Here is a 12,186-nt window from a genome sequence, read left to right as displayed (position 1 = left end):
GGGGTGCCTAGTTGACCCTCTCTCTCAGCACCACCCTCTATCCTTGACCTTGGAGAAATGACCTTGGAGGCTCAACTCACAGGGGCAACTATGCACCAACAGGTAAGCATGGACAAGGACTCCAAACCTGCTCCCCTACTCCCCTTGGTAGAGCCTATTGGGGAGGACTGAACTTCACTTTAAATTATACTTTATGTTTATAAAATAGGTAGTTCCAGCTGCCACCAGGAATTTTGTTTAAATTCCCTTTCTGCTTCTGGTTTTGGTATTGTGACCCAGGGTCTTGGCTTTCAATGATCTATGTGGTCCTGAGGAATAATGGATCAGGCTTCTGGGTTAAACTTAAATAAAAAGGATTTATTGAAAGAACAAATTAAGAGGTTGTTTAAACTGTAACTGTTTTGGAAATAGGTATTTGTAAGGATGGCCCTGTTCATACGAGGGGTTTTGGTCCGGGAGCGAGAGAGGACGGGGGTGGAGCAAATGAGCGCGATCCCATGGCAACATCTGGGAATCATTGCCTGCCCATCCCCGATCCGTCCCTCCCGCCCGAAAACCCGCACTAAAAAGAACCACCTACCTGGGTGGTTCTTCCAAAGTAGAGCGCCTCAAACCGGCTGTGGGATCGGCCGGCACGTCCTTGCGCCGGCACATCCCGGCCCCCGGCTGAACTGCGTATGTTTGAGCATGCGCAGTTCAGCAGCCTCCCCCTTCCCTCCGACTCTTCCTCCCCGGCATCTGATCGTGCCGGGGAGCGACGCACCATGGCTTCGGGGATCCGTGGGATCCCGCCGCAGTGTCGCAACTTTGGTGTGGCTTTTAAAAGCCGCGCTTTTCACTGTGTTTTCCCTGCCGTGTGGCAGGGGCCGATGTATGTCAACGGTATCACACAGGCTATTCTCTTTGTAACTTTAACTCTCTTTAAGAACTGTAGTTTCACTTTACAGATATATACTGCTTTCTCTCTCTCTGATTCCACACAGAACTTTCAGCTCTCTCTCTCTCCACACAGCACTGTCAGAGCTCTCACTGACTGAAATCCAACTGAACAACATCAACTGCTTTTTCTCCAAGTGTCATCATTCCAACTGTCATTTTCCAATCACTCACTGACACACCCACACAGATCCACACAGAATAACTCCTCCCACACTCTGCCATTCACCAATCACGGCACACTAGTTACTATCAAACATTTAAAGGGACACACACACTCTCAAACAAGGAATCATCACAGAGCCTGTAAGGCTCACTTCAAGACTACCCCTCCAACTCCTACATCAATGAGGCATTGGGTCAAAAGACCATGATCGACTGTGTCTCTTGCCCATGAGTGTGTCTCTGTAATTCCTAGCTCTGTTGAGTATGATTCTGGGCTTTCAGTGGCATTTGTGGTACTCCTTAGGATAACAACTGATGCTACTTCTATTCTGCTAGCAGTTTACTGTTGTTGCTGCTACCAGTCTCAGAAGTGGGCTGCCCATCTTGGATGCTTTCCACACTAGCTGTTGTGTCTGCAGTTGTGCAAATTGCCAAAAAACATCCCTGTCCATTTAGTATTGTTGCCATTATGTCAGAGGAGCCTCTGTTCTCTTTCTTTCTACTGTTTTCCAATATGAGTGTTTTTGCTTTTATTCACCAGCATCCTGGGAGATCTCACTTCAAGGTAATGATTGATTGATGTCTGTAATACATTTTAAATGAAAGGCTGCAGAGCCTGAGACATTAATTTTATGTTTATTTAATTAAATATTATATATATTTATATATTAAAATACAGCACTCTGCATAAAATATTTTCAGCAATTTCCAATCAATTAAAAACATAAACGTTGAAGTACAAACCTGTAGCAATACTAAGTAAGACAGCAGTTTAAAAGTATACCAATACCATAGCAAATACCCCATAACAGATTTGAATTGAACAACTTGGGAAATGATCTGTATAAGCCCAAGCAAACAAAAAAAAAAAAATCTCTAGTGCCAGAGAGCATTTAATTTGATGTTAAGCAAACAGTTCTGGGGAGGGCATTCCATAACCACACTGTGATATTACTTTTTATTGTATAATACATGGGATTTCAGTTGCCAGAAGTTGTGCACACTCTGTGTGTTAACATCTGATTTCTATGCATATGAAAGGGACCACAGAGGAGAGGCATTTGTACATTTTTTGATTGAAGACTTTCATGTGAAAATACTGCGAGGGTGTCAACATTTACTTTTGAGTTACATTTCCCATGTCCTAGATGTTGGTGGGTCCCTGGAACCTATGCATTCCTGATCCTACAGTCCCCTCCACACTTCCTTGGGACCCAGTCCCATTGAATGTATTATCAGGTTTACTTTGAATAGATAGGCAATAGGATCAGGGAGCAAACTGGAGGTGGACGATACCTTCTCTGGAGAGCTGCAGGTGGACGAGACCTTCTCTGTTCTTCTTCCTTTCAGTGACATCGGTGTGGATCTGCCACTTGTTCTGATGCACCCCAAACCTACAGACAGTGAGTCAATTTATGACCTGCCTTTCTGCTGTCAGAACCACCAGGATGTCTTAAAAGCATACATAAAACATGTTTTAAAACCCATAATAACCAGATAAAAATGCATAATTAGACAAAACCAGGAACTCCGGCAGGGTTTTTGAAATTTCTGGTTTCCCACCCATGCAGAAGCCCACAACCACTGTTTCTGCTGGCAAAAAAGGCAAACGAGAGAAGCTCCACCTTCCGATGGGCCTTTTGGCCTTTATTTAAACTATTCCTCTTTCCCCTTTCAGTAGCTTCTCAGGTCTTTTCTCACACTCTGTTTCAGTTCTTGTTCTATGTAATACTCCCAAAATTGGGAAGCAGTTCCCACCCATCCCCCACCATCAGGTATGATGTATTTAGAGCAACACTCCCTAACCTGTCTGAGCCTGAGGTCACCCTTGGAATTCTGACAAAGGGTCATGGGAGGTAGAGTCTCTCTCACACACACACATACACAAACACACACAGAGGGGTCAAGAGGAGTAATTTTTACAAATACACTGGAAAAAAGGAGTGGGAAAGAGAAAAGACCCAATACTGTCGTGGCAGCGGCTTCCCAAACCGACATTATATTAATCTGAACAGTCAATCAGATCTCCAGTGGCCAAACAGAAGCCCTGTTGGGCAGGAGCCCCACCTGGCCACACCCCCTTTCTAAGGCACTTGGGTGGGTGCCCGGAAGGGTGTCACCAGGCACCATGGCCCCCACCGGCACCACACTGAGGACCTCTGATTTAGAGACCATCTATCCTTGAACAGGACTTCCTAGTGCTCTGGAAACAATTACACGTGGTTGACTGGTATCTTCCTCTGTCATTCTTCCTCTGCCTTCTTTTGATACCTGGATGACTGGATTTACAGGTACACCGAGGTAAAAAAATTACACTCTTCCTCAAAATATCATTTGGAAATTGTTCAATATATTGAACATGTTGTCAAATAGTGGATGTAAAAAAAAGCTGTTATCCTAATATGTGCTTACTTAATGTTTTTTTTCTTCCCGAGTTAAATGGGGGGGGGGATCTGAAACATTCTGAATAGTTTTGTAAAAATGGAATCCATTCTCTAATTTTAATTCATAAACATTATTTATAGACATCGTTTCAGAAAGAAAGAAAGAAAGTAAATATGGTCATTTAATGTCTGACACAATTGTCTTCAATAAACAATGAGCAGTCTTAAATTTTCTGGGGGTTTTTAATCTGTCCCACAAAATCAGATCTTGACATGCTGACACTTTGGACCAGGGTTAAAATCCTTTCTGATCTTTGAGTTCATGTGAATATTGTTTGAGATGTGATTTTGAAGTGAGACCCTCTCCACTTCAGGGTCACAGGTGGCCAGGACATGATAGCCTGGTGCCCCACTGCTCTTCAGTGGCAGAGGAGGAGACTCCTCTGCTTTCTTCTCCGGATGTCTGGTGTGCTGCATGACTGCACCATAAACTTCAGCTGAGCAAGGGCATTCCGTGCATTTTCCATTCCCAAATCTGCTTTGACCTTTATATATATGTCTGTGTGTCATATGTCCTATATACATGTCATGTATGCAGCAGTAATACAAGGAAAGCCTCTGATGATGTGCAGAGCCTTTCCTTTCCTTCATGGAAGGCACTGGTGTTCTGGGCCCATCAAAATCTCTCAGTCTAATCTACCCTAACAAAGACCGCTTTTTCGACCCAGAAATGTACTGGTACTTCTTATGGTTTGTCGAATACTCCTCCCCTTCTCAAAGGCAAATGTTGAATTGGAAAGGCATTCTTGATCCGTTTTTTAGAATGAAATACCCACATGACTAGGAGCAGAATCTTACAGGAAAGATTCATTTTGCTGCCTCATTGTGTCCTGAAAACCATAGAACTTGAAACATAAGTATGAAAATTACAATAATAATCTATATGAACCCAACAAGAATTATCAGAACCAAGACTGACAACCAAGTAAATGCCAACACTGTACATCAAATACTTTCCTCTCCTGTAGAACTAGGTTCTTAATTTTAAGCCACTTCCAGGGCTCATGTTGTTGTGTCATGGCTATCAAGGATGAAGCTGACCATCGCTAGACTTTTGGTTTTCCTAATGGGCAGACATGGCTAGTAGATGTTACTTCAATGGCTTTTGGTGGCTAGGCTGAGTACAGATATTTGTAACACATACCAGGTTTTTGGATGGGGCTACAAAGCAAAGGTTTAGAAGTGGAAAAGGATCAGCAAGCATAGGTCTCCATTTTGGAGTTTGCTGTTAAAAACAAACAAACAGAAATTTTCTATTTTCTTTGCTGCATTGTGTTTGGGCCCCTCCATGCTCAATGCAGTATGTCTTATAGGTACCACATTTGCTTATTCATTGTGTATATTGAATACCTGAAACATGACTAAATAACTTACTCTGCTTTCTTTTTCTGTGCCTCGTTCTGTTTCTTGGTTTCCTTTCTTGTTTTTCTCTTGCAAGGAGGTAATTATTTGTCTTTATATTCTTTCATCAATTTCTCTGGACTTTTTCTCCTTAGGAGAACTGGGCCAATGTTGATTACATTTATTTATTTATGCCCTCTTTCCTCTTTCCTCAAGAGGTCCACCATCAAAGTGAATGAAATAACTCAGTTTCTAGGCTGCCCTGTGGAATTCTGAGAATCTACTGGACCTTAGTTATCAGTTGAGGCATAACATTTCCAGAAATTTTGGAACAATGGAGGAAAGTGCTTTCTGAGAGTGTGCTGAAAAAATGGAATTTAAAGAGAAAACTGAAATATATCCATTATTTGTTGTCAATAGTTTTGTCTCCCCATCTCCTTTTTAAATATCCAGATTTCTGTCTACATGGCACAGCTTCCTCACCTCCCCCTCTTGCAGCAGACGCAAATGCCCCAGGAGAGCTCCTTGGAGCAGTTGGATTTGCAACAATCACTGAAAATTGTCCCTTGTTGCAACAGAATTTCTCTGTTGGATCCAAGCCTATGAAATGGTAGCAACAGAGATATTTCCCCACCACCATTGCAACAGCAGAATACTATTGTTATTATGTAAAGTGATTAAGCAACTGTTGATTCAAAGACTAGAGTTCCAAATTGAGAAAGATTGAGTATTAATGGTGATGCATTTGCACATTTCTTTGCTTATAACATTTTCCTAGTCTGACTTGTACTCCAGGTAGTAGAACTTTCCAGAGCACCATCTAGAATTTTTATGGACAGCTTCAGCCTGTTGTCCTTGAGGAATATGACAGGAGCCAGCACGCTGTGAAAGCACCCATCTACTGCGTCAAACCTTGCCAATCTTGGCTGTTTGAATCCCATCTAGATCAACTGCTGAAGGTTCCCTACTTGCATAGGGCACTGAAGAGGAGTATTCAACCTCTAATAAAGGAGTCCTCTTTAGCGGAGATGGGCACAAATTGCATTTTTTTTTGTGGTTCAGTTCACGGTTCACAGCTGAACAAGAAACTGAACCACAAACTGATATGCTGGTTCATGAACCGATCTGGTTCGTATCAGTTCATGAGCCATTTAAACCAAACAGCTGCTTTCTGCTCCTTGTGGCTTTTCACAGGGAGCAGAAACAGGGTCTAAATGGCTCATAGCCATTTAAGACAAACAGCTGAATGGTGGTCTCTGCAATGGTGTTTCCCCAGAGCAACTTGGTTGCTGGGTGGGAAGGCACCCTAGGGTTACACCATGGCCACCACATGCCCATTGGACAGGATTTTGATCCCGTGGGTGCCCAATTACAAGGCAGGATCACTGTGTGCTGGATGGCCTCAGCACAAAGCACATGTTCCACCACTGCCCACTCATATGGAATGCTCTGTGACCATGAGGGCATGCACATGTTTCCAGGCTAGCCTGATGGAGTTGTTCCACCACTTCACAGTGGATACCTCAGTCGATGTAGCGTGACCCACTCTGCTGCTATGGGTCTGGTATGCTGCGATGGTGGTGAGCCACTCTGTAGCTGTCCCTGGTGGTGACAAGGGCCACAATGGCATGCATGCCCATGCAGAATCATCTTCTCTGTCTTGATTCAGTTAGCCTGGCAGTGGGCATCACCGTCAGCAGGGGCTCAGGTGGCTGTGTCACATGCACATAGTGGAATCTGGAAGTGGGGCCAGGCGAGGTGGGAACCTCCAGGCCATGAGATAAAAGTCCACCCTCCTGGATACAAGATGGATGCATGGCAGCATAATGGTGCACCAGGGCCAACAGGTGCCCCCCTCAGGGATCCCTCTGATTCATCTGGCTGCCCTGAACATTTAGGTGGCCCACGACACGGGAGGAGGTACTACCATGAGTGCACCAGCACCATGCAGCTCCCAGTCAGTGCCTGTCTGGAGAAGTCATCCATCCATCACATGGTCAGCGGTCTCAGCCATAGGGAGCGGCTGCATGATAAGGGGGGTTCCAAGCTGCTGGGTTAGGGTTAGGTCAACCGAGGGGGCAGGCGGGTACCTGGAGGAGCAACAAATGCATGATAGATGCAAGAGTGTGTTGGCTGCAGGAGTGTATACATCAACAATGGACTGAAATTCGGTTAGGCAAGGCCTCTGTGCTAGGTGGTTCCCTGGGGCAGCAATTGCTACAGGCATTTGCCAGGGATCCCACTGGGAATTACAGGACCTAAAAATGGTCCATACATGACATTGTGGTGCTGTCTTCCCCAGGGCCTCTGCTACAGCTGCCGGGGTGTGACCTTGTCGAGGGGTAGGGTACACCTTGCTCCTAGTCATATTTATTCTGTTACTGCTTGCTCGGGATGGTGGGTATGCCCAGAGTGCAGCTAGCATGGCTCCTGCAACTTGCTGTGTCTGCAGGAGGAATTCAGGCTGCCACTTTAGAGGTACAAAGGGACACCCTCCTTGGGTGGGTGCCTACTGGCCTTCTGTGGCTGTTTCCCCTGTATCTCTGCCATGATGGTGAGTAGTGCTCCTGCATGGTGTACCCCTTAACTGAGTGTGTGAATGAGCTCTCACTGTGGTACGAGATGCTAAGTCCCATGACCATGGTGCTGACTGATGTACCCCCAGGCCAGGTGTGGGCTTTCTATTGCCTATCAGGTGCTGCCTTTGGCTGTGGAGGGTAGTCGGCAGTCAGGAACCAGTGTGTCCTGCATTCTGTGGGATTTGGGGCAGCAGAGGCATGGTCTGCTGGAGGAGTTGCCTTCAGTGGCCACCACTGACATCTATAGGATATGCCATGGTTCTTTATGGTATAACTTTCCACCTGTTCTGGGGGGCATTCCCCAGTTGTAGCACTTTTGGAACTAACTCCCCTGACACCCCCCAGCCCATGCTGGCACTGGGGGGGGGGGCGCACTGGTGGCTCACCAGTTTGTGGCCCTGGAGGGGATGTGCTGGTGTCTGGCATCTCTTTGGCAGTGCCAGGCCAATCTGAGTTGTGCCAGTGTATCTCAGAGATACATAGGGATAGCAGCTAGTTTGCTCTCTAAGAACTTTCACTTCTCCTTGTAGGATTATGCTCTTTATGGTCTAAATAGGTAAATAAATTACAAAATTTAGAGTCATATTAAATTTAACCCTAAAGCCCAGCAAGCCCCTTTAAAAATATGTTTGCCATTTTGAACATAAAAAACCTCTGCAAACAGATCCCCTTGACCTCTGAGTCCCAGATGACTGGCACAAAGACCTCTGTTAAAAGGCAGGAAGTGATGGTGTGTTCCTCTAGACAAACTGCTCATCATGCATCCTACCGGTTCTTGAGTTGTACCTTTGCCAACTAGATTTTGTGTGCAAAAAAACCAAAAAACAAAAATACCCTACACATGGAAAACTAGCATGCCAAGGGTAGGAAACTAGGCTAGAAGCCTTTTCCTGCAGTTTCTCTCTGTGGGAAAAGACACCTTCTATTTCTTGGAAATATTTTGTGATTATTTGATGGGTATTTTGTGATTATTTGAATTTTCCCACTTGAAACCACCTTTTTATAAATTCTTTCCAGTGAGGAGGATATTGTGATTGAGGAATTTGCTCGCCAGAAAATCAAGGGAGAGCCAGATGATGAGGAAGAGAAGGAAGAAGAGGACAAAGAAGAAAGCTAATTTGCTGTCCTGCTTTAACCTTTCAACATTCTGCTGTACCCAAAATTCTGAGGGCAAAGATCTCGGAGGACATTTCCTTGTAGATTCTCTCAATTTTTTTTCCAGAGTTTCAGATCTTGTAATGAAGGCAGAAAGTTACGCCACAAAGCTGTATTTATGTTTATATTGTCGCAAGAGTTTCTGACCTTCCATTTTTAGTTATTAATCGACAGTGTGGTTGGTTACTTTTACCCAGCAAAACGAGGATGCTCTGGAGCATCTGGACACATTCTCATTCCTTGCCCCTCCTACCTTCTTATTGAATTACTTTGCATAGAATATTACTAACTCCTCCCCCGTTTTAATCTCACAACAAAACCCATGAGATAAATTAGGCTGAAAGAGAGAGAGATTGACTCAAAAAAATCCACGGATGAGTAGAGATTTGAATCCAGGGAACACTTGAACTGCTGCCTGTCATTGTCACTACACTGCTCAGCTCAAAAATATGAATTCTAAGCTGACCCCTCCCCCCCTAGACTCCCAAGAATGAATTTCTTCGGCCCCTATCTTAGCCTCAGCCCCTCCTCCCAAACTGTGATAAGCAGTGGCCTACTGTATAGGGCCGACAGAATGAATAGGAAGTGTCTTCGGGCCTTTGCAGTCGCTGGATTAAAATGGTTATATTTGACAAAACGTTGCCAAGTAAGTTCTTTGGTCAAAATACACTTATTTTGTGATGCACCAGTCAGTTGGAACTTCAGACTCAGTCTGAACATGCTTCCGTTGGCCAGCAACAATATTGCCTGTAGAAATTCAGCTTGACCTCAGTTATATAATGCCCTAGAATTGCCTTTAGACATTACAACAGATATCCATCATGCCCTTGTTCCTTGCTCTAACCAACCAAATTCTTCAGGGAACCCACCACAGGTGTTGATAAACCCACCACAGCTGTTGTCTTTTGTCCCACTGTCTTCCTGTCACTGAGAATAGTGATTCAAGATGAATAACTCCGAAAGATTGAGGAAGAATAAAAGCTCTTAAATGAGAGACGTTTATTTCCCTAACAAGATACAGAATGGAAAAAAATTAAGGCAAGAATAGCAAAATAGTAAAATCAGACAATAAATAAATGAATGTAAAACTTTTACTTAAGTCTACCTACCTGTGAGCTGTTGTTTATTGGGGGGGGGGACCTGGAAAAGAAATACTGGGTTCTAGACGCATTGTAGTGATCAGTTCAGGATTATTCAGTGATTTCAGCAAACTCCAAGACAAGCTAGCAGGGCTGGAACCCTGCTTATAAACATGCAAAACACAACACCCAAGACACACCCACTCACAGTGATAGGCTCTTTACATTACACTGCTTATCTATTGGTTAGTTCCTGGATCCAGGTGAGCTATTGTTCTAGAGAAACAAGCTCAGCCCATTCTAAGTACAGCTAGAGGAAAGGCTAGGGTCAATGACAAACTGGTTAGCAGTTAGGCAAGCCAGTGGCGCTTTGGAAGAATAAAAGGGAGAAAGAAAACACACAAACCTGATCCTGAAGAGAAAAAAGGGGCATGAGTTCAATCTGAGAGTGGATTAGGTCTAGAGATTCAGAAAATTAGGTCTAGAGATTCAGTTCTAGAGTTCAAAGGAAGGAAAAGCTCAGTGATTTCAGTCAACGAGTGGGGGTCCAGAAAGTCAAACAACCACAAGGCTGGGAAACCTGGCTTGATTCCAGAAAACCAGCTATGAGGTGTGAAGACCAAGTTGGGGACATTCAGTGATTTCAGCAAGAGTGGACCATGGGGATCTAGAAGCCATCTACAAACATGAAGGGGTTGCAGTGCCCTCTAGTTGCATGGTGAATAGATCTTTCTATCTTTATTAATGATAGAAACCACAGTTGGATAGGTTTGGAGGTGTGGGCTCAGTTCATACTGGTAGATTTCAAATTTAGAGCAGTGAAAGTTTTTACAAGAAGAATTATGCTTGGGTATGCTCAGAGCCTGGGCAGAGAGTGCCCAGGAACCTCTCATGCCCTCCTTTCCACTCCCACATGTATGCCCCCCACCTGCCTGTGAGTCCTTCTCCTGCTTGAAGCCCTCCCACCATCCATGCCCAGTTGCCTGCATCACCTTGCCATTTTTACCAGGAGTGTCACTGCTGTGTACCAACCCATACGCCCTTCCTCAATTATGGGTACAAGCATGGGTACAAGCATAGGTTCAGACAGGCAGCTGGGGACAGCAGCAATTGGCCGAAGAAGGAGGAGGAGGAGGAGAAGAAGAAGAGGAAGAAGAAGGGTGTGGGACAGCAGCAATGGGCCCTACAAGAAGGAGGAAGAGAGGACAATGAGGAGGAGGAGGGGATTGGATTTATACCCCGCTCTTCACTTGGAGTCTCAGGGGGCTTACAATCTCCTTTCCCTTTCTCTCCACAACAGACACCCTGTGAGAAAGGTGGGGTGTTTTAAAGAACTGCCCATGAGAGAACTACACCAATAGTCCAGCTTCACATTAGAATTCAGAACCCACAGCCAACAACGTAGTACACCCTTATCAGGAAAGGTAATACTTTATTGAAGAGCTATAGATGCATTAATATAGTCACTGTTAAGAATGGCTGCTTCCCCAGGGGCATAATAGGATATAGGGTAATCATATGCAGCCCCCCCCACTACCCTGGCCAATTAGCCACACTCCCACGCGCGGGAGAAGGCGCTCCGGCCAATTGCACTGAAGCTGGGAACCAAGCTCGCTCCCACGGTTCCCTTGCAACTAGACATCAACATCCCACCACCTGCAGAACTTAGAGATAAGCGTTACAGCAGCGAAGAAGCACAGAAGGAATGCAATGGCAATTAGTGTACAACTGACCTCCCCAACCTCCATGGCAGCTTAGCTGACATACTGCCCCCTCGAAAATCAGCTTCTCCCCACCATTCCGGGAGGTCTCCCGGGCATTCTGGGAGGTCTCCCGGTTTGTCCGGTAAGTCCTGATGAAACTTCCGCAACAGGCGAGGGGCCCGAATATCCCCTACTTCCACCCACTCGAGGTGCTGGGGTCCAAAATCTAACCATTCAACCAAATACATCAACTTTCCACGTTTCATCTTAGAGTCCAGGATTTTAGAGATCTCATAATGTTCCTCGCCCTCAATCAAGATAGGAGGGGGTACCGGTTTTGATGGACGCCAAGGGCTGGAACCGGAATCCTTCTTCGGGAGGCTGAAATGAAACACAGAATGCAGTTTCCTCAAGTTTTTAGGTAAATCCAGTTTCACTGCTACAGCACTTATCTAGGCTTACACATGGCATGACTTAACAAAAGAGGATAAATCCTTTCGCATTTGCAGCCACCAAAACTGACGTTGTAAGAGCTGGACTTCACGAACCCTGGGTGTCCCGACAGTTTGGAGCCATGCACAGCTTGTAACACTTCCCCCCTGAGAGAGATAGGAATTAACAGTTTATTTCCACGATACCAACAGCCATCCGCCCATAGCTCGAAATCACCCTCAGCTTCAAGTATTGCCTTGTCGCCCTCCGAGAAGGTGGAGGCGAACTTACTGTGCCAAGTCTCCCCCCCCCTCAGTGTCTGGACTGGGAGGGTCCAGGTCCCGCATCGCAG

At 45.2% G+C, this 12,186-nt stretch overlaps 1 protein-coding gene across 1 annotated transcript in view; it reads left to right on the top strand.

The window, feature by feature from the left end:
• LOC107112919 (arrestin-C-like) overlaps positions 1–8,582 on the top strand; it is a 39,845-nt gene extending 31,263 nt beyond the window's left edge. The window contains exons 13-16 of the mRNA XM_015414129.1: positions 1,643–1,666; positions 2,452–2,504; positions 3,393–3,402; positions 8,483–8,582. Coding sequence (XP_015269615.1) covers positions 1,643–1,666; positions 2,452–2,504; positions 3,393–3,402; positions 8,483–8,582 — 187 coding nt within the window. The remainder of the gene's footprint in view (positions 1–1,642; positions 1,667–2,451; positions 2,505–3,392; positions 3,403–8,482) is intronic.
• Positions 8,583–12,186: the final 3,604 nt, after the last annotated feature.

The sequence above is a fragment of the Gekko japonicus genome, unplaced genomic scaffold, assembly GCF_001447785.1.
Source record: "Gekko japonicus isolate JY-2015 unplaced genomic scaffold, Gekko_japonicus_V1.1 scaffold4192, whole genome shotgun sequence".
Classification (NCBI taxonomy): domain Eukaryota; kingdom Metazoa; phylum Chordata; class Lepidosauria; order Squamata; family Gekkonidae; genus Gekko; species Gekko japonicus.
This window is presented reverse-complemented; position numbering and strand designations above follow the sequence as displayed.